Below are 23,212 nucleotides of genomic sequence, written 5' to 3'. Positions count from 1 at the left end.
TATCCTGTGTCTGCTTTTCCAGTTCAGTTGCAAGGAGAGGAAAAAAACGCGACAAAAAACAGCTGCGCAAGTTGAATGTTAATGCACGTGTAAAATATACATAAAACAAGTATAGCCTTCGCATTGCAACATAAATTCATGGATGCCTTTCAAGTTTTATTTTGCCAGATGTCTTGACATTTTTTGTTCCACAGCAGTATAAGGTTATTTCATCTTCGAGACCTTTCCGTCTGTCAAAGAATAGAGGTCATGTCCTTTGCAGGTACTAATGTCCAATATCTATTTAGCTGGGGTCCAACAGGGACACAAAATTCCATTTGTTTCCTCCAAATCTGCTTCACCCTGTAACATCCATAGTAAAAAACACTTAGCGAGCCGTCGTTGAATATTGACTTTGAGACTTTTCTCATTTACAGTCTGGACCTGTCGAAGAAAAGGGTTTGTAACTATCTCGCTCTTAGGCCAGAATCACAGCTATTGTTTTATTGATTGCTCATACTCTTTTATTTGTGCGAAAATTATCCCAGGAACACACTGTCCCTCAGCTACTTCTCCAATACTCCTTTAAAGACCCAAACAAGTTTCTGGTATGGCTCAAAGAACTTACGCATGAATTGCTGCAAGTCCATCAAGCTTTTCCCTCATCTTGTTAGTGAGCCATTTTTTTCCCAGGTTTCTAGAAATTACATAAAAAAATCATTTTAGGGCTCATGCATTTTAGATTTGGAAATACTTAACCAGAGACCCTCAGAAAAGGATTTCTCTGTTACGCCTCTCACTGCTGATGGCTTAGCTGATGTTTACCGAGGACAAGCGCCTGAGGGGGGGATGTGTTTAACCCCTTCCTTGCATTTCGTTCCTTCTGTATCAAAAAAACATTTTTAAACAACTTATTGTTTCCACACTAGGCAGCCTAATTTAAAGCATTACTTGACACCGCAGCCTCCCAGACTGGAAGCCTCTGTTCTGTATCATGACTAAGCATAGCACAGCATCGCCTGAAGGCACCCCCCAGTCGGCCTTCGTAGAGAGAGTTTCCAAGTAAAATGTGCATTATGCTGTGTGACAGTTTCAACACCCCCATTTGTGCTCCACGGGGTGCTGGGCTTCAGTCATTCCTCTCTCTCTGCGGAGTTAATGTGGCATTTAGCTCAGTGACATTCTGACATTTTTTACTGCTATTTCTTCACTGCTACTCCTCAGGAGAAACACTGAGTCTTGCTTTGTATCTCTCAGCTGCTTTTGCCCTTTAACCAGGGTCACATTCAGCACTAAACAGTGGATCTTTACTCAGAGACCGACGACTATGTGAAACAACAAAAGTATGGCCTTACGTTACAAGCCACATAAAGAGTAAATGGGATAAATGGGGTGATGTCAAGCAATCAGGAAGACAGAGTAACAGCAGACCAAAGCGATAATTGGATCAAAAGAGACACAGAAGACGACAGAGTGCTACCAAGCCTGTCCTTATCAGTAACAATTTTCTGTGCTTTGCCCACACAGCTCTGTATCAGCTGCTTCCAGACTGACTAAGTTGCCTTGCTTATATCATCATGAGCAATGATTGACAGACCTGGAAAAGGTTCTGATATTTAAATGTGTAACCTTGTTCTCGTTTTTGGGGTCAATCTCTTAAGCACCAGTTGTGCTTGTGTGTGTGTGTGTGTGTGTGTGTGTGTGTGTGTGTGTGTGTGTGTGTGTGTGATATATGTGTGTTTTGTGTGCGTGTGGTTATATGTGCGCCAAAGAGTGGGGGCTTGTTTTGATTCAGAAATGCAGTTTTTTTTTCCCAAGACAAAGACAAAGAGCACCATCTGCACCATACTACAGAAGGATGAAGAGACCGGGGAAAGATAGAAATGATGGTGATATCATAGCAAATGTTTTAATTAAAGCTGAAATATACAACCTAAATTGATACTAGCATACTTAAAATCTGTCCTCTCTGAGAATGCTCCAAAACTTATTTATAAAACACAAAATACTGAAATTGCTTGGTTGTTTGGTTGGTTAGGAGGATAAAAGAATTACATTTTATGTTTTGGAGTGTATAAAAAAACTTAAAAAGTAGTAGTATACGTCTTAGAGTATTCACCTTACTGAAACCTCAGTGCCTGTTGCCACTAGCTCTTTCTGCAGGTGTTTCACTGTCACACAAGGTTTTTTTTCCACTTGCTTTGTCAGAAATCCCCGTTGTGGCTTCCTTTTTCTGCCACGTCCAGGTAGGTCGGCCACTGTTATTTGAACTTGCAAACTATGCATCTAGTTGTTTCTTTTTTTATCCCTTAACTTATTTGTGAGGGCAACTACTCTTGCCTTAAGCTTTTTGGCAATTCTTTTGGTTTAGCCATGTTTCTACAATGCAATCAAACATGTCACTCAACAAACACCTATTGCTTGTTCAGGTATTTGATGTGTTACACTGCATCTCGTGCACAACTAGTGGGACTAATGAAGCCATTCATACTGTGTGCTTGAGACAATGGAGGTAGTGAAGGAGCATAACCATTCACACGATTTGGCCCATTAAACAAGGCTGAAAGTATTCAGTAAATCTACTTGATTATCTCTCCAAGGCAGTGTCGTGCTGTGAGCTACATTACCTGCTGATGTTTAGTACATGCAAGGTTTACGTTTCCTACTCAGCAAGCTAAGTCCAAGAGAAATTATTTTGAACTAGCAAGCAACAGTATTTTAAAAAACAAATACTTGCCATTTTTGTTGCTTTTTCTTATTTACTTTTACATTTAATATTATGTTGTTCAAAAAATATATATTTGTTTTACTCTTTTTGCCATTTCAAAGTCAGAAGATGCAAAGGTTTGCACTAAAATGTAACTCAGTGTAACATATTCTTTATCTAATGTTAATCTGTTCCATGTTTCCCAACATAATTACAGAGCTTATTTCAGCCCCAGCAGTCTAAAAAGTTGTTGACCTACTTTAAAAAACAATGCAGTAAGTTGTAGGTAGTTATCTTCTCTCATCTTTCTCCTTGGTTGAGTTCTGCTGATGGCAGGGTTGGTGTGATGTCAGTTTACTTTGGATCATTCTCAGACAGCGAACACCCATTACCTCCTCTTCTTTTCCCCTCAGTGCTTTGCTATCTCTTCCTTTCCCTTTTTTTTCGTTCCCTTTTCCCCATTTTCATTTCATTCAGTTCCTTTCATTTCCTCTCCTCATTACACTTTTCATTTTACTTTTCATTATCCTTATTTCTAAATCTATGGTAATTTGCTACAAAGAGTGTCCTCAGTGCATCCTGAAGAAGGATATTCATCGCTTTGCGACAGATAATTGTTTTTAATGATTAAGAAGCACAGAGGCATGTCCAGGCCTAATGGCTTTTAGATCACAGAAGCAGAGTTATAAAGATAGCAGCTTATCTCCAGTCACTGTACGTCTTTGTTAGGTCCTGTTGTTCCAAGTTGGCGCTTTCCCTCTGTTCCCTCGCAGTTCTTCTGTCTCTCTTTTTCCTCTTGTCTTTTTCAGAAGTCTTTGGCCCCCTTCCAGAATCAATCTGTCACCTCCTTGAAGGGGGACATTCTTGCATTTAGACCTCTGTTTCATCAAAGGGCCTACAGCAACAGGGTGCCTCATTCATGCCCGCTTCATTGTCTTTTAATAATCAAGTCATGATGGATTACCTCCATACACATATTCATTCAAAAAGCAACATCTAAGAGATGAAAAACAAGCAAGGAAAAGCAAAACACCAGGATGCTTTTTTGATAGCTTAAGCATTATTTCTGGGAGTATGCAAGTGTGTGTGCCTGTACTAGAGTGCTTACAGTATATTGGTTGCTAGTTTGGCTCTTGTTCTCAAAGAGACAGGCAGGTTCCTCCCTCTTGCTCCTTCGCTGTTCCCTCCTCTCATGGCCTCCTGGGTTCAGGCAGACAGCTCCTCCTGTCTTTTCTCTCTGATTTATCAGCCCAGGGATGACAAGTGTAAATACCTGCCAAGCTTCCCTCCCTATTTGAGCACCCTAGGTGGTTGGATGCGCTGTATTTCTTATCCCCATATGGTGGATCAGTGCATTATTTTCAACATTCCCTGCTTGGTCTTCTTCTCTTCTAATTTCACACCTCACCACTTTCAGTACTCCCCCCAACATACCTTTGAACAGGTGTGACTATGGATGGCAGTCTGAACCTCAGTTAGGCTTAGCAATTTGGTATTTATGTGGTCATGTTGTAAAAGTGTGTGGTTTTAGTGTGGTCTGCTGTTGGGGCTGTTGTGTTCACACCCGTGTGTAAGATCTGTTTGTGCTCTGCAATGCTATGAGATTGTCACACAGTGGAAACTGCTTGGAAAATCACTTCTTATTCAGTTCCGGCCACCGTGAAAAGCAAGCAGAGAAGCAACACACACACAAAGTAATCTTCAGAGACACCCTTTGTATTACTTTTACTCATGTTTAAACGGCCAGTTTGTCTCATTTAGTTTTAACTCTTTTATATAGTTTTTATAGTTTGGACGTATTCTAAAGTGAGTTTATCCAATCAAACAATGCAGGTGAGTCAAAATGCCCACAAGTATAAAAACTTTCCTTGCAGAAATGAAGTGTCTGGAAACTCCACAAAACATGTTTTTGAAGCTGCTTTTTGAAGACAATGTCCTTGTGAAATCTGTGAATAACAGAGAAAAACATGTTTTCCCCATAATTCATTTGAATAGACACTTACAGCCAACTCTTTGATTATTACACGGTGTTCCCTAAACTGATGCAAACTCCCAAACAGTGTTTTCTGCATTCTACTTGCGTCGTCTATTACAAAATTCCAATTAAAGATACAAATATGAATGCCTCCTCCAAATGTCGCGACTGGCTCACAAAGACACATAGACATGCAACAGCATGAACCACCAGTAAGAAGCCCATTCTCTTTGGCATTCCTGTCATCTGTTAACCCTTCAGCACCGATCTGTGGACATTACCCAGACTGCCAAATATAAACACAAGCAGGCTGCACTTGTATCAATGCTGTCAGACAACATTTACAAGAAGCTGCTACTTTAAAACCTTCATATGGAACACTTCCCTCTGATTATACAATGATGAAAACCCCACAAGTGTCTGACCATAACATGTTTAAAAATTGCACGATTTGATCTAAAGACAGAACATATGACCCTATGTATGTATGTCTTTAACACACAGGCCAACTGCTCTGTAAAGCTGTGCTATGTAAGACCATCTGTACATAGGAGCCATTCAAAATATGTGACTCAAGCACAGACTGATGGGCATGAACGACAGACACAAACATAAATACACAAGACATCCCCCAAGTTGTATCTGTCCTACAGAATGACTCACTTACAGTAGGTGTTTTATGATCTGACGCCATATTTCACAAGGTAACAGCATTTATCAAAGGTTATGTTACAAATCTAAAGCCCTTTTTTGAACTAATACCACTGTGGTTAAGCAAAAGTAACCCTCAACAGATTGGTGAAGGTTAAAGCGTTCATTTGTAACTATCCATCTGTAGCTGTGCAGCGATGTCACACTAATTCTACCGTCGACGAGGTCACATTTGAGCGTAAACATGTGTTGTTCTTAGGCATTCGGCTGAAACAAGAGGTGCCGTCGTTTTTCTTCGTGGGACAGTGTCTAAATGCATTCCGAAACATCACTGTCAACAGGTCTGCTCTGATGTAATTAAATGGCAGACTCTCACTTCATTGCACAGTTTGATGGGTGGCCCAGTGGGTGCCTTCAGAAGATGAATAAATAGGAGCTTCTCAAGATTAACATGTTTAATGTGCGTGTGTGTGTGTGTGAGTATGCTTCATCACGTGTGTTTGGACCTCTGCTTTCTGTTTATTTGTGCTCTTTACCAGAGTGACAAACTAAATGTGTAGCTAAATGACGGGTAACATTTCCTTCCTTTCCCTCACCTCGAGCCCACTGTGGCTGACCTTGTTGCTCTAATAAACGAGTGTTACTGTGTGCATGTTTTAGCTGCGAGCACCCATAGCTAACATGTTGATGCAACAGCAGCAATAACATCATTAGGCCTAATAATTTGTTTATTATTCGAGCTAATGCAGTTTGGTTCGGCTGTTCCCATGAGGCATGCTCTGTCTTTGGAGGGAAAGTAGATGCGTGGGCCCGTTTCTGTGTTTGTAAAAGTTTGTCTGCTTTGAGCTGGATGAATTTATGTGAGTTTACATGAAGTTTTCTTCAAGGTTCCTGCTTCTAGTTATATACATTTGTGTGTGTGTGTGTGTGTGTGTGTGTGTGAGTGCAGTTATTCATAAGATGGTGGGTAAGTAGACAGATTGTGGGGGGTCCTTGTGTTTTTATTACCTGCTGGTGGCCTCCTGCCAGCTTCCAGCTTGATTAACTCTCTCCCCTCTCTCCCCTTTCTGCTTTTTACATATACACACGCACACACACACACACACACAAACACACACATAACCAGCTATTTTGTCACTGAGAGTGTGCTGAGGGTGTAAGGGAATAGCAGCTAAGGTTCTCAAAATGTTATTATCTATTAAAAGCCTGAGGAGGAGGCACAGGGCTCCACTGTTACTCTTTATGTCTTCTCTTTGGTTGTTTTTCAAGGAGAGCTTTTACAAGAGAGGAAATCCACACACTTCCACCTTGCACAAGTGTGTGGTTTTGGGTAGTAGGTAATTTAATGTTGAAGTATCAGAACATGTTCGAGCCTTGATTCCTGGATCCTGATGTTCTCAGTTTGTAGGTGTGCCTGTGTTTAAGCCGACATCTACAGTGCTATACAAACGTAGCATTATATATCTGAATTTAACATGCACACACACACACACACAGTCACATTCACACACAGGAAAGCAATTTGCTCTTCCACATAAAGGATGTAATTCGGTAAAGATAGACTGTGCCTCGCTCTCTCCTTTTACTCATGTGTGGCAGCTGGTAATGAAAGGGGCACTGGAAGGCTTAAGGGTTTCACTTAAGTCATTTTGTGCTCAATTTATTTTGGCGAGATGGTTTGACTAACAGTTTTGAGCATCCTATCACACCCCATTGATATGGATTGAATATGTGCTTTGCCTTCAGAAGCCACCGAGTTTCACTATGTGCGCCGAGTATGATTAATCCCACGAGGTTAATTTAAACAACCAATAACACTGCAGTATTCATACTGAAGAAGCAGATGTTGTAGTTTCTTGTTTGATTGTAGCATAATCAAGTCCTTTTTAAAAAATATAATTACAGAATAATTGCCATTTGTGAGACTCCAGTACGGAGCCCGATTACATCATGCTTTCTTGCTTAGCAGAACCTCCCTTCATTATTCACTGTGGCACCCTTAGGTCTCAGCGCTCTGTCTTGTGCCTCTTCCTGCTCATCAGTCAGTAAATTACTAGAAGACTTCCGGATCAAGGTTTTGCAGAAAAACACATTGCAGTGCCACTAAAGAGGTTTGCTGTACTGTTTAGAGAGAAGCAAGAATTTTTCTTTAAAATTTGGATAAAGTTGGAAAGCACCACCAAGTCAGTCAGTGTAGTTCAGTCAGCCTTCACTGTATGATAAGGGTAAAGGTGAGGGAAAATCCATTTTAGTATTTTTCTCTTCATAAATTGTAGCGTGCAATAACAAAAAAAAGGCTAAGAAGTGCAAAAGGAGGGAGGGGAACAGAGCAGCTTGTGAGATCAAGGTCGTATCCAGGCTTTAGTATTGGTATTCTCCTCAGTGTTAAAGTGATTCTCCCAGTGAATAGTGTTTTCATTCCTCTCCTGAATGAGATTCACAGGAGCATGGAGAGAAAAAGGGGAGAGGGGAGAGAGAGAAAGAGAGAGGGAGAGAGAGAGACAAGACATAGAAAAGTGAAAGTAATCCCCCATCTCTCTCTCTCTCTCTCTCTCCCCCTTTTTGTATATCTATACAATAGCAAATGAAAATACACCATGGGATAAACAACTTTTATCAGAGTGGAGCAAATGAAATTGACTATTTTATTTAATTCTTCATACCTGAAACATCCCTTACTCCATCTACCTAGCAACATCTAACCCCTGCAGCTTCAACTGCAAAAAAAAATAGTCCTTTATGCAAATTAAATGCTTTATTCTTGATTAGATTACAGACGAAATAATTGTCTTGGATGATTAATGGGTGTAATTTCTTGCCACAAACTGCAGTAGGAAAAGTTCAGTTGCCTTGGTTTGTGCAATGAAAATATTAGATCAACACAATTAGGGCATGCGCTATAAATCCACCTTAGTGGGCACATTACACATTATACACTACATTAGTAAATTAGCTTGTTGAGAACATTGTGTTGTTCGGGATTTAAAGTCAGATAATCAAGAAAAAATACATGCAGGTGTTTCTTTTCCTGGAAGTGAGCAGTCTTGCTTGACAGAGAATAAGGTATAGACTAAGTGGAGTGGGAAATGAGATATGGAAGAAAAGGAGAAGAGTAAAGCACTGTTGTTGGGAAATAGTGCAGTTGCAATACTGATGCACAGATGTAACTCATGGTTGTCATCAGCCTGTAGGAATTTGGGTGTGGGATTGCTACCCTTGTAGAAAACTGACAAATGGGAAATTAGGTACTTGCCAGACCATTCACACCATCTCCAGGTACTGCTGATACTTTACAGCAGACTAATCTCAACAAGAGCTCTGCTACTTCACTAAGACCCTGTCACACTCTGCATGTGTGTGTGAGTGAGAGAGAGAGGAAGGAGGAAGCACAGAGATCTTCTGTGCCTGACATCGATCTATGACGCATATTACCACCTTAATCCAATTAATTCTGTTTTGCTTGCAACACAGCTTACTTGAGTCATCGAAAATGCATATATAAATATATCTCTGACAGACTGCAATGGGCTGTGCAAAATGCACAAACAGCTAATTCAGGTGAACTTGAATTTATTTGTCCAACTCGTTTCTTTTCTGCTGCTCCTCGCTCCCCGCACTGAGTCCTGCGTTTCTTTGTTTCACACAAAGAATGCAGAAAGTAATTCAGGAGGAAGTCAGGTGAAAACAGATTTGTTTGACAAACCTTGTTTTTTCTGTCTTGTTTTCCTCCTGCATTCCCCATCTCCTCTCTTCATCCCTCCCCATCTCCTCTGTGTCTGCCACTTCACTCTGTCTTTGTACAGGCTGAGGTGAATCTGTAGCAGAGGACCAGCAGCAGCAGCGTTGGTGCGACCATGAGGTCAGGGGCCTTGTTACTCTACTTCACGCTGCTGCAAATAGCCGGGGCCGGCTTCCCCGAAGACAGCGAGCCTATTAGCATCTCACACGGCAACTGTAAGTATCTTTCTTTCTGTCTTTTTTTTCTTTCTCTCTGTCAGGCTGTTTCTCCTCAAATCACAAGTCCTCCCTCACACTCTGCCTGCACTCTTTTGCCTCTCTTTTTTGTTTTCCACTTTGCAAATCCCCCTATTCGGTATCTCTCTCACTTGTTCTATCCTTGTGCTGCTCCACATCGCTCTCAAACCCTTGTTTCCTCCGTTGCCTCCTTCTCCCCCAACACCAAATGCATTTTGAAGGCATGGAGTGTAATTTGGCGCCCACAGATAGGCCCTCTACACACACTAAAATGAAGGATTTAAAGCAGCATTTGAAATGGAGCCCACCCTACATCAAAGGATAATCCGCTATTTTTCTGTTGGGCTCCTAATGCTGTGTGTGATAAACACTGTGGCAGGCGATAAAGATATGGTCATTGTTTCCCCTGTGTTATTTCGGTTTTTCCCTCTGTTCTCTCCCGTTCTACTCTCTCCGGGTGTAATGCTGTACCTCCTGGCCAGGAGAGCTGTAACAGAAGCCAGCCATCCTCACGCAGACCTGCCCCTATATTAGACTGTGTATTCAAACCAAGCGCTTTCATCCAAAGCCACTAACAATAGAACAATTGCATGGTACCTTGCAGCACATTTTAGCCTTCAATTTAAGGTCGTGAGAGGAGCTCAAGCAACAATTGTGGTGACGTTTTCCCATCCAGCTGAGACATATGGCCTGACATTTGGCCTAAACCCATGAGACATTTGAGAAAATATAAAAAATACATAAACTTCAAAAATCCTGATGTTACAGTTACTACAATTTTTCAATTAGAAAATTATTTTTGCAATGATTAATTTGTATCCTGTCCTTGCAGACACGAAGCAGTATCCAGCCTTTGTAGGCCACAAACCTGGCAGGAACAACACACAACGGCACAAACTGGACATCCAGCTCATTATGATCATGAACAGGACATTATACATCGCTGCCAGGTGAGTCATAATGGTTATTTGGTCAGATGTGTTTTCTCTGCATTTAGATGCATGTTCACAAATTGTTGCTATTTGTCCCTGGCCCTTATTTAGTGATAAAAAGAAAATCACTGACAGACATACATTTAAGGAGACTCCAAATTACTGCTAGTTTCACTGCTTTGTGAAATATAAGTTCAGGCCACTGTAGGTTAGGAATAATTAAAATGAGCAAGAGTTGTTCCACTAAGATTATTTAATCTTTCATCATTCCCTCACATATTACAGTTGCTGATTGAAGTTGACTTTCAGCAATAAATGAATCTCATCGGCTGTTGCCAGTTGAGGTTTGTTTTTGTTAGAATTAAAAAATGGCTGAGGGCTGAGATCCAGGCAAATATCGAACTGAACTTAGGAGCCCTGCTGTGCTGAGTCCTTTTAAAGTTTTGGGACTCTAGAGGGAGTAATTCGAAGCAAAATGCTAAGACTTTGAAGCACTTTACAGGCTGGACTTTTTCTTTCATTACCTCTTCGTTGTTTTCTATTTTGGGCTTGCAGTCAAAACCCATTTTACCTTATACGATGTCTCTGAAGACTTGTGCCCTGGTTTTTTTTTCAACATCTAGGCAGCCACACAAACACATACACATGCACTGATGGAAATGAAACACCTACCCCTAAAGAAACGACAAAAGGCTACTCTCTATAATTCAAATTTAGGGTATAAATACAGGTATAATTGTGATTCGAGGAAATACAAACTACAGTTTCAGCAAAGGACTAAATACAAGAATTCTATCTTTTTATTTCTATATTTGCTGCCCTCGCAATTCGATTATTAAATCTCCTTTATTTTTCTGGTTGCGTTTATTCTAGTCTGTCACCTTCTTGTATTGTTTTCTATCTGTCCAATGGTGTGTATCTTTATTTTCGTGTGACTCAACTTTCTGAGATAATATAGCTCAATTACACCATCTGGAGCCCTGGAGAAAATCAATATTGATTTGGTCTTTTCTCCTATCATCAGTATTTTAGAAATATTGTTTCACCTCATGGCAAAGTGAGCGATTTGTAAAAATAGTCAGGTCCATGTCCAAAGCAGCAACAGGTGGGGTTGCTTTCCAAGCTGGCTAGAATGTACAGTATAATGCTAGGGCAGCATTATAAAGGCCTTAATAAAATGGATCCTTATCCGCTTGTTCTATGCCGTCCATAGCTAATTGAGTGGCAAGCTTGATTGGATACTGTTGAAAGCCACAATAGGGGGCTTTGTTTTCCTTCCAAGCATGTCAAATTAAGTGGCCGAGGGGGGGCAGAGCTTTTTAACATATCTGGGGTCATTCAGATGATGTGGGCAGAGATTTAGAAAGGAAACACAGTAAAACAGAGAGCATATGTGAAGTGTGTGTGTGTGTGTGTGTGTGTGTGTGTGTGTGTGTGTGTGTGTGTGTGTGATGGGGCGCCAGAGACTTGGTCTGCCTGTTGCCCACCTGCTCCACATGGGGTGGCAGGGGCCCAAGGGCTAAAGGGGGGAAATGAGAGGGTTTCTTTGAGTAGGTGTTTGTGAATGTGTGTGTGTGTGTGTGTCTTTGTGTGTGTGTGTGTTACCAGGTTTAGTATGTTGCCCAGTTGTCGGAATGGATTTAAAAGCAATTTCTTGAGTGTGACATCTGTGCATATGTGAGTGTATAGATATACGTTTGGGATGGTGAACATGTGTTGGTGGGCTGGTGGGGGTGGGTGTAACAGCCTGTGACTTTGTATGCAGTGAGTTGTGCTTGTGTGCATGTGTAAGGTCACCTGGTGCGTTGGTCCCACGCTGGCATAGTTGCCTAAAGTGGACAGGAATTCTGACACATGGCCGGGTTATGTGGCCCCTAAGTAACTGGAATGTCTGCCTTAGATTAGACCAAGCTTAATGACCAGTGGTCCTCACATAGAGAAGAATGCAGTCAATATCATAGACACAAATGAAGGTCAATGGACAAGATCCATGAGCCCTAACAGAATATCAATAAAGACATGTAAAAGTTGGAATGACAAACAGTTTAAGGCAAACAGCGCAGACAATCACCACTTCAGAAATCAATGTGAAAACGAGCCAACAGTGAATGAAACAATGAACAATGCAACAGAAAAAAAACCAGGCAACATCAAAAGTTGCTTTTATGATGGTTGTCCAGTCAAATGACTTGTTTATTCTGGGGCCAGAATCACACAGCTTTGCCATCATGCCTCTAGACCAGTGAGCCTCAGTTCTTGGTGCGTAGCAGCTTGCAGATGGCCACTGTGAATGCAGTCCAAAGCCAAACACTGTTTCAGCCTGTTTTTTGAATGGCTGCTCAGTGTATTAAATCCCTTTGGCTCCTGTTTTGGCGCTGGCAATAAAGTCACAAGATTTTTAAGCTGCGAGATGCATGTAAACATAGCAACTGATGAAATTGTAAATAGACAAAAGTGGCCTAATCCATAAAGGGAAAGAGTCAAGTTTTTGGCAGCGGTGGAACTCAGCAACAGATGCAGTGATTGATAATTCGTCCTCAGTTTGGGATCTTGAATGAAATGTATTGATTTGGTGGAATCAGATGCTCTTTCTGCAGTCCTCTTTCAGCCATTGTATGTGAGTAGATATTGAACAAAATGGCCTCTGTTGATGAGGTCATATGGCTTTTCCAATATGTGTAAAATACCATTAACCCTCTTAGACTCATATATTGAACGTTCATTATGAATCCACTGTGAATAGTCCCTTACTATTCTGAATCCTATTTTGTGAATTAGTTTCAATGAGATTCATTATCCGTTGGGTCAGCACTGGCTGACATGATATTAGACTGCCGTCTTTTTATATAAATGGTATCAAAAAGTCTTTTTGGTTGCTTAATTTTGACAAGACAAACATTAGTCTTGGATTTCTCTCACTTTTTCCACAATTACCTGCTGAGAGACGAAAATGATTATGCAGAGAAACACGTACCAACCTTTTCCAAACCTTTGTTTATTTTAGAATTTAGCTACACGTCATCTATAATAATCTGAGATAGTTTATATTAAAGTATGTGTAATGAACATTAAAACAAACAAACATATTTATGTACAAACTGAGTGGTTCATATGTGTCTGTTCTCATGTGTATTTTAGGTGTTTAACAGTAGACTCACATTCAGAAGCTTTAAAAAAAGCTATAAACTGTATGGACGCAGGAAGATTCAATTCCTGTGGCCCATATTTCATGGTCAGGGTACACTGTGAACAGCATTTTGGGTGAATTCATCACAGCGAAATGGGAGATTTATCATTTCGATCTCTGCAAAAAAATATGTGAATATGTGTCTGTGAGAGTGTGTACCAGGGTGTGTGTATACAGCTGTAACTACAGCAGTCCATGTTACAATGACTTCTGTATACTGTGTGTCAGTGTGTTTGTGTGTGTGTCTGTGTGTGTGTTCAGTCAACAGATTTGATTGAAACCACTTGCCATTTAGTAGCCAGACAGACATATCTAAACTCCAATCTCAATTCTCAGACGTTTGTGCCGTGGCGATATCAAGCTCATTTTTGTCAGTCCCCAGGCTTCCAGAAGAAACCATGTGTTTTCTTGGACTGCTACCATTGTGAGAACTATTGCAAGATGAGCTCCGCTTTATCAGCTCTCAATTATTTAAGCAGCTATTTTAGAAGTAAAATGTTTAATGTTTAGAGTTATGAAGTTATAAAGTAACGGAAAATAAAGTTTAATTTCAACTGAGGTGTTATTTTCATTGTTTTAAGCATAATTTCAATCAGTGGTTCTCAGTGTAATTACTAAGTTCTGGGGAGAATTTGGCAAGAGTTGAGTCAGGCATTTAAATAGGTTGCAAATAAGCCAAGATTTAAACCATACCTACCACTTTATTTGGGGGTAAACCTAAAGATAATCACACCCAAAATGCTGGCAATGATCTCTCATTGCTCAGCAAAAGGTAAGCAAAGATATCTAAACTGTGATGGATGTTTGCAACAGACAGTTTGGGTAATGATCGTGAACATTCCCTTTGTTGTCGTTTCTAAATACCTTTAGCTAAGATAATGGTTTCTTTAAATTCTCTATGATTGTCATATTACTTATGGTTTTTTAAATGTTTTTTTCCTAATCTGGCTTCTTTTTTCAGATTGTTGCCAGGTTTCCATGATCTCAGCAATTACCTCAAGTGTTATTGTTAACAATGGGAATGACGGCTGAGCTAAAAATGTGAAAATGCACAGATTATACGCAACTGGTTTGCAAATGTGAGGAGTAGAGACATCCAAAGAATGAGACAAGGCAGCCCATACATAATTCAGGCCATACATAATTATGTACGTGTGTGTGTGAGAAGCCAGCCTAGCCAGCATGCCCCAGGTCTCTCCACATGCAGGGCATAGTCGCCATTCCCGGTCCTCGGTCAGCCTTCACCATGGTAACGCCAACCACACTTGCTTTACACCCTCTTTGAGGCTGGGAAGCATGGGAACCAGAGAGAGAGAATGTATGTGTGTGAGTGGGAGAGAGAGAAACAGAGAGAAAGATCAGCCTAGCGAATGCAGGGACCAAAATTTGTGGTGTGTTACCAGTCACATGGAGACACAAAGACACACACACATTTTAAAATCCAGATTACCTTCTCTCAGCTGAGTCCTCTGGAACAGTTGCGCCTCTGTGGCCGCTGTTCTTCCCGGTTGGGTCTCTTTGGGTCCTGCAGTGGAGGCCACTAGAGTCTCCATTATTGTAGCAGGACCAAATCCTGTTAAAACCCACTAATGACTGGGATTACATGGTTGCCTCCTCTCCCTCTACTAACAGCACCGATATCCAGCCACGTCCACACTGTCAAACAAAGCTTTCAACTTCAGTAATCAATAGCTTCATTTAATGTACGTACTATTTGTCAGCTTTTCAATTTCGCATCAAGGATCAGTACAATTCTATTATTATTTTGCTTTAATAATCACATTACAAAAGTAGCAACTACTGTACATGTAGTAAAGTAAAAGTACAAATGTTGTGCAATTGAAGAATGAAGTAGATTGAATAAAGTAGATATGCCTTAAAATTTTTCTTATGTAATTCACTTAAGTAAATGTACTTAATTACGTTCCACCTCTGCAAACATTGACTTATTGGCGTTATATCAACACGGTTAGGTTATTATTATATCCTTTATTTTTTGTCCTTGTCCCCTTGAGACTGTTCTACAGCTGTCATGCTGTGTCAGCATCACTGGACTGCTTTGGCTACTATCAGGTGCACATAATGTATAATGTCTTTCACTTTACATGAATGCAATCCAAAATAAAGTTCCAAATAACTTAGTTGTTTATGTTTTTTATATTATTTTAAACAGAAATACAGTATGTGGATATACAGTACAGTAATTAGGATACAGTTCTTGGTGTTACCTGGAATGCCTTTTCACCGTAAGTTAAAAAGTAGCATATTGCTTAACAGCATGTTTCTGTTATTTGATGTGCAGATAAAACAAAACCCTCCAAAGGGAAAAAATAAGCTAATTCAGAAACAAATTGGTTCCTTTCCTTAGAACACATAATTTTAAAGTGCAAACACTCCCAGCTCTTACTGGGCTGTCTAGGACGGTAAACGGGTTTGTGGAAAATATTTTGAGACTCCCGAATACATTTTAATCAATACATGTAAACAAAATGACATGCAGGTATTAGGCATGCCTGGCTATCTCCACCATGTTTGGATGCTCAAAACAAGTCTTCTTGCCGACCTAGCAACGGACAAAACACACATACTCATATGCACACAGAGACACACCCAAAAAAACAAATGTAGAGAGATTATAGACGAGCCCCAACCCTCCAAAAGGACAACAGGCTTCAGCTTTGGGGTGAGTGAACTCTGGCTTGTTGTATTTCATGCCACCACATCACTGAGGGCCTCTTGATGCCCTCAGCCTATTCAGAACCTCAAGAACTCCCCCCACATCCCAAAGGTGCCTGCTGGCTTCTCTGGTTCCCCCCCCCCCATTTACTTTGAGAAGAGGATTTGAACCAGTGAAAGCCAAAACAATGTACAATGGGCCCTCCTTTACCACCCATGATCCAGTTATGAAGAGAGAGGAATATGGGTGAAGAGGGCGATGAGAGTGAAAGGGTGGGGGGTGGAGAGGAGAGAAGACATGCAGGCATTTAGTTGGAGGAAAGCAGGGTGGTGGTAAAAAGTGCAGGGTGCATGCTAATCACATTCTCCTCTTTTCTGCTACCAGTGAGTGTGAGATAGTTTGACAAAGACCCAGCAGATGGACCAAGCTGGCCCGCGGTTACCCAAGAAGAAATGTGCTGTTATGAAAACGACATTCTTCCACACAAAGCCCCTGTGTTCTCATGGCCATGCATGGCCACATGTCCGATGGAGACCCTCTATGCCACTCTATTGCACTCAATCTCACACTCTTGCCCGTGCTCAGTTGGTCTACTGTCTAACTTGGACTTCTCAGCTCTTTCTCTCTGTACCCATCATTTTACAGTGCCTCCATATTTGTATCGAAGAGGATATTTGCATACCTTCCGTCCTACTCACACATTTCTGTCACTGAATTTCGGGAAATGTGAAGCCCACGCCAAGTGATTCACAGTGACAGTCAGTCAATGGCTTCTGTTATTTTGTTTTCCTCAGAGTCTCAGTGTTTGAGATTTCAACATCGGCAACACAGATCCTATATATCCATATGTTTTGTGTTACTGTTCTACATTCAGGGTATGTCTGACTTGTTGTTTAAAGTTGAAAGAGACAAAGTAGATAGAAAGAGAATCACATGCAGCAAGAAAAAGACCCTGCTCATAACAGGGGCCAAATACATAGGCACTAAAAACATGTGTACACCGTTTCCCACACTTGAAACATAGATTTGGTGAGAAACACATACTCCAGTCATTTTGTAAAAGCTGTTTATGCATGAGCACATTATGTCAATACCTCATCATCCTTCGACCATATGTTGCAGAAGACTAACATGTCAAAGTGCTGATGGTTTAATGTTAATAGGTCAGTGGTATTGGTGCTAGAAGTCCAGGGCCATCCTTTTTAGTCATATCTGATAACTCGCTATATCTCGCTGATGCATTACAATAAGTAAATGTTCTTCCTGTCTTTCTTCCACAGTGGAGTGACCACAAGTATTCACATGATTCTACTTCAATTTAGAGTTAACTGTGATCGTGGTCACAAGGCTTGTGTGCTACTTTTCATGATGAGATTTATAAAAACTGTCTCTGTGGGTACATGCGGTTGAAGTTGTGAATCTACACAGAGTTTTATTCATCTGGACCCAGAATCAATGCAGTTTAAAGATTTCTGCACTATCCTGTAATAGTTGTCATTGCATCTATGGTACAAAGCAAACAGCTGCTAAATGCTAAGTTGGCATGTTTTTTAATGGCGCCATTCATCCAAAAAATAAATGCAAGTTGTAGCACAAAGCGAATTTGATCAGAAAAGTGTGGATCAGTCCACATAGTATGCAAATGAAGTGGAGAAACACTCACAACATTTTTCATTCTCACAATAATTTTAGAATTCAAATGTAAATTTGTGCATCTGTAATGTAAATTGATTCTATTTTAGAAAACAATAAACAATAGGATGCCTATTTTTGTATTCATCGTTTACTGCTCAGAGCAAATGGAAATGGTCTGTTGCAAAACTAAATTAGGTTGTAAGATTAATCTTTGCTGAATTTTTGCTTAACAGAGCAGCAGTGTTTCCTCAGGACAGTTGTTTAGTCTGAACTCTTATTGAAACAAGACCTTGACTGTGAGCATCTGGGTTAACTGATCAAGCACATCTGGTTTGAAGACCCATAACAAGACAATAATATGAAGTAAGAATAAAAAAGTACCCACTAAGTTGAGGTTATGCTAATTGTTGCAAAGTGTAAAACCATATCGATAGTTGCAAAGAAACTGCTAGTCAGACATCACATCAGTGCCATCCATTTGCTTAAACACACTAGAGTGTTTTAGATTGATGTTCTACCTTCAAGCAGCCAGCAGCGTTGCAGTCTCCAGGTTTTCAGTGGGATTCAGTTTAACAGTAACATATTAAAGCCAAAAAACTAATTGGACATGAAACGTTTTACATTTTGTATGGTCCGTTTGGCTACTGTTTGATTTGTTCATTTGTTATGGGGCCATGGCAAGTGTGACAAGCCTTTCCTTACACTTTTTGTCAGTACATACAGAAAAGCGTTAAAGAAATAAAGAAAATATATAATTAGAGAAAATAATTGTCAAATGCAGCCCAACACTTCATACATTACTCCAAAACTTTTTGGCAATGCCTGATGCATCATGTATTTCACACACGTTTCATTTCCATAGGTTATCAATTAAAAAACACTGGCTTCCTGGAAAGTAGAAATCAATGTTTAACTTTGCTTTAGTTAACAAATGCAAACTGTATTCGATTTGTAGTTAATGGTCTATGGTGTACAATAGCGGCAGTGTTGCTCTTGAAGACCCTGCTTCTCTCTCACTCTGACATTTTATAGATGTGACTCAACCTCCAGATGGAAGTGACTATGTTGTAATGTGAGTTTAGGTGTTGTGATAAAGAGGGGAAAGGGTGCGTTTGTGTGAGCATGTTGGCGTAAAGGAGGGGGTCTCCTTGCACATGTGTGTGTGTGTGTTTGCAGAGCTGGTGTTGACACAGACACAGCCGCCCCATTGTCCTTCTGCATCTCCAGTCAGGATGTTTGAGGGACGTCTCATCGCTTGGCTCCCTCTAATCTCTGCTGGAACCAAAAACCCTGTGGCTGAAAGCCTTTGGCCCCAGAGAGCACTGTCAGCAACAGGACAAGAGAGGCACAGGATGGGGAGAAAATTATGGAGCAGTCAATTACAGATTACTCATGAGCAGTTTTAAAATTGCAGGCAGTAAAACAACCCATGAGATTACAGTAAATCCGCCAAGTAATCCTCTGAGTTAATAGCTTTTGATTTAGTTTAGTCTTTTTAATATAAAGTTTGATGTTTTAAGATATAAGAGCAGTTAATTGAACAAATCACTGAGACATAGCTGAACATTATAGTGATATCACCCATCACTGTAATCACCAATCGTTCTTTTCCATTTAAAAGTTTTTTCTTCTGTCTTTTACATTGAAGGGGATTTTTTTTTTTTTTTGTACCGGTTTCCACCTTTATTTTAGCCATTTGACCTGTATCTTATTACACTTGCAACCAAGGTGAAAGAAACACTGAAACACACAGAAACACAGAAGAGCTGTTCAGGAACCCCGGGACATTCAATCCAGATCAATTAGCTAGAGTAGTGCAATGGTAGTGCTACCACAGAGGTTTAATGAAGAACATTTTACAGTGGAGTTTGTGGTTTTGGCCTGAAGTGCTCTAGTTTTAGTCATGGCAGACTGCACAGTGACAGTCAGCATCTGGCATTTTCTAAAGTGAGCGAACTTGAATCTACAGTAAGAAGGGCATGGGATACATCCTCCTAAACTTAAGTTGACTTTTCTTTCCTTCCTGACATAGCTGAATATTTCGTGAAAATGTTTTTGATTACAGTGGATTTTTTTTATAACAGGGTCTCACTCTGAACTGAGTAAGCCAGAAATGTTTGGCAATGTGCTCCCATGTTGTACTATAGAAAAGTGTTGTGATGTGTTTTAATTTTTAAAATAAAGCAAAAAGAAATCTTCAAATTTTACCAATCGCCTGACCAGAAATGTGTCCTCTCCCACTGAGAAAGCTGCGCTGTTTTCTTAATTTCAACTGCACTCAAAGATTAATTATTCAATTTAAGCGCTGTGGCTGATAATGTACAGTAGACTTGGTTTTATCCTCGAGGAGATGGCGGTGGCCCCCAGGAAAGCGATATAAGTGGATTCATTTCAAGACGCCTGTTCCTCCGAAGACTTTATTAGATTTAGTTAATGAGAGAGCAAGGAAGGCTGGCTGATGGAGCGCAGGTTGGGGAGCTGGAACGTAATTAAGCTGTGAGTCTGACGATGCCACTGTTACACACTTTCATTAAAAACACGTTCAGCATCTAATCTCCGACAAATTAAAGCAGTTACCTTGTTTGGCACGGTCACCTTTGGTTCTTCCTCAAACAAGGTGTATCCCCATTTCTTCCTGTCGCTCCTGCTCAGACCGCCTCTCTGCCTGAACCCTGATTCTCCACAGTAGGTAAGTGTAGCTACATGTCTGCTCAACCAGCCTGCGCGCCTGCCTGAGATGCAGTTAACCCCTGTGAGTTTTATGTCTTCCATATGCCCTGCTGGGGCCTGTATGGTTGGACTGTGTAATACAGGAGAAGCCTGTATATTTCCACGCCAGCACACATAAGTCTTCTTGTCTGAGGTATAACGAGTATTAGTATAGATTTCCTGTGGCTCAAACACTAGGCTTAATTGACCTGAACAGCTCTGAGTGACTTGGCACCTCCCGTCTCAACCTTCCCCTCCTCCCTCTCCCCCCTCAAGACCTTTCTCTGGGACAAAGAGGCTTTTGTCCCCAGGCCTGTGCCACTACGCTCTAAACCTTTGTTGACTGTTTCTGTCTGACAGAGCAAATAGCTCTGGCCTCCTTTTGTTTATTGTCATTTTTTGAAGTTTGAACAAAGTTTATACAAAGCCCCATTTCAGACGCTGTTTGTTGCCTGCAGGGGGGAAGCGGAGCGGGGAGAAAAGAAATGGGTTTATTGTTTGTTGAATTTTTGACTGTCTACTGCTGTCTGACCTCTTATCGTCTCATCTCTCTCCCTTTCTCTCTTGCTCATAGGGATCACATATACACGGTGGACACAGACACTGCCAACAGTGATGAGATCTTTTTCAGTAAGGTGAGTGAGACGTCTGTCTCATTGAGGACATGTTGTTCTCAGTGTGCTGCGATGGACAACGTAACCCCAATAACCTGAGTGCAACCTGCCAGACATCTTACTCACAAAGTCACCGGCGTGAGCTTGTCATGCTCACTATTGTCCCCTGTTAAGTAGATTATTCAGTCAGTAGCCAGTCAGTCACCTAGCAAACCGACCTGCGTCATCCACGATCAGTGGGACAGTGGAAGGTCTGATGGCTGTGTAGTGGAAACTAGTACAGGAAGTGTGTGAGGTAGAGAAAAAAGCGGGGAACTGCGTATGAGAAGATGAGCAGGGAAAATAAAGGGCAGAGAGCTCCGAAAGAAGGGAAACAAAGGAAGAACTGCAGACAAGCAGGATGCAGAAGGGATCAAGATCCAAAAGTATATTTTCAGACTATAAAAAGCCTCTCATATTTACATAGGTCCTCAGCTGTAATAAGTTACTTCCAATTCCATTCAAACCACTCCTCAGTGCCATCATTTGCCCGTAACATAATGCATGCAAACAGAATTCAAACAAGACCATCGTCCTGTATACAACAACCCGCCGTCCCTCCACCTCATCCACTTCAATGTCAAAGCCCAGCGAGTGGGTCTTAATGAGAGCAGGCTGCAGATGAAAGGCTGGTGGGAGACACGTAGATTGATTGATGACTGAGGCTCTTTAATCAGTGGCTGTGCTCCAAACATGTTGTAAAGAGAAAGCGGTGGTCTGAACTGGGGGCTTAACGCCAACCCTCGGGCCAAACAGGGCAGGGACGGAAGGCTGTGTGTGTGAGGCTGGATTCCAGATATACCTTGAATGATGAATGATGACAATGACAGCGGGTTTATATGTTTATTCACATGTTTGTGGCCGACTGACAGATATTGGCTCGCGCTGACCCACAGTCCAAGGCGTATTGTATGTGTTTGTGTCTGTGTGTCTGAGTGTGCCACCCCATCAATTCACAGAAACAACTCTCCAATGTGAAGGATCTGTCCTTGGACAGACTCTGTTCTGATCCAGGATGGGTATTGCATTTCCCCCTCTATGGCAGAGATTTAGAAGTTCAAGGAGGTAAAGTGATCACCAATCAGCACTTAGACGAAACTTCACCTCAGAGCAGGTGTCTTGCAAAGAGAGTCAGTGACAGAGAATTTCAGATGAAAGAATTTCCCATTATAGATTGGTTGTTAAGCTTTATACTGCCTTTAATTTTTTTCTCTGTGTTTATCTTGTTTGCTTTCGGACTTTAATTTTCTCTTCACTTCCCACTCCTCTTGTTTTTTTGTTTTTTTTTCCAGAAAATGACATGGAAGTCCAGACAGCCAGATGTGGACACGTGCAGAATGAAAGGGAAACACAAGGTAGAGACAGCACACAACTAATGTACAGTACTTACACTTACAAGTTTCATTTTTAGAACAAATTCTTCACAGAACACTTCTATAATCACACTTTATACAATGCAGACAAACTGTACCGGGTGCAATTTTTCACAGTTTCTCCATTTCCCTTTCACTCACTTATACACATGTTCAGTCACACACACTTTAACACAGGACACGGGAGATCCTGCAGGTGCAGTAACACGCTGCAGTTCATGTAACCTTCTACTACCACCATTTTTCAGAGCATCTCACATAGAATCTTCAAATCAAATGGCCCAACAATTGTGGTTTCTGTGTTTCTAAGTTCTACCAAAACTGTGAAAAATGAATAATAATTCCATTATTGTTCTACAAAGTTGCTAAATGTCATATTAAAATCTGCTTTAATGTACCAAAAGGAAATGGTACATTTCATGATTCTATGCTTGATGTTTGTTACGCTTGCTTTTCACTTGTCTGTAGAGCACTACATGCTGTAATTCAAAAGAGAAGAAAAGAAAGAGCCTCTTGTTTTAAAAACCACATGAGGCTTTCACTGCAAAAGTATCTATTATAAAAGACACAAATGGCATCGTGAACCACCTTTATTCTTTTTCCTTTCTCTCCTACCCTGTGTTCCCTGAAGGACGAATGTCACAATTTCATCAAAGTTCTCCTGCAGCAAAATGATGACACCTTGTTTGTTTGTGGAACAAATGCTTTCAACCCTTCTTGCCGAACCTACAAGGTAGGGACACACACACATACACACAC

The 23,212-nt window shown here is 40.9% G+C and overlaps 1 protein-coding gene and 1 long non-coding RNA gene across 4 annotated transcripts in view; one reads left to right on the top strand and one right to left on the bottom strand.

The window, feature by feature from the left end:
• The window catches only part of sema6a (sema domain, transmembrane domain (TM), and cytoplasmic domain, (semaphorin) 6A), a 99,010-nt gene that overhangs the window by 34,052 nt on the left and 41,746 nt on the right, over positions 1 to 23,212 (top strand). For all 3 annotated transcript variants that reach the window (XM_067521045.1, XM_067521046.1, XM_067521044.1), the window contains 5 exons: positions 9,116 to 9,266; positions 10,120 to 10,237; positions 21,002 to 21,062; positions 22,373 to 22,435; positions 23,085 to 23,186. In XM_067521045.1, coding sequence (XP_067377146.1) covers positions 9,167 to 9,266; positions 10,120 to 10,237; positions 21,002 to 21,062; positions 22,373 to 22,435; positions 23,085 to 23,186 — 444 coding nt within the window. In that variant the 5' untranslated portion in view covers positions 9,116 to 9,166. The remainder of the gene's footprint in view (positions 1 to 9,115; positions 9,267 to 10,119; positions 10,238 to 21,001; positions 21,063 to 22,372; positions 22,436 to 23,084; positions 23,187 to 23,212) is intronic.
• On the bottom strand, positions 17,618 to 20,646 carry LOC137136063 (uncharacterized). The gene is made up of 2 exons (XR_010915545.1): positions 20,296 to 20,646; positions 17,618 to 19,040 (listed from the first exon to the last, which is right to left on the bottom strand). It is a non-coding gene; the product is annotated as an uncharacterized lncRNA (long non-coding RNA).

Source organism: Channa argus, chromosome 11 (genome assembly GCF_033026475.1).
Source record: "Channa argus isolate prfri chromosome 11, Channa argus male v1.0, whole genome shotgun sequence".
In the NCBI taxonomy this organism is placed as follows: domain Eukaryota; kingdom Metazoa; phylum Chordata; class Actinopteri; order Anabantiformes; family Channidae; genus Channa; species Channa argus.
Note: the sequence above shows the minus strand (reverse complement) of the source record. Positions and strands in the feature narration are given on the sequence as shown.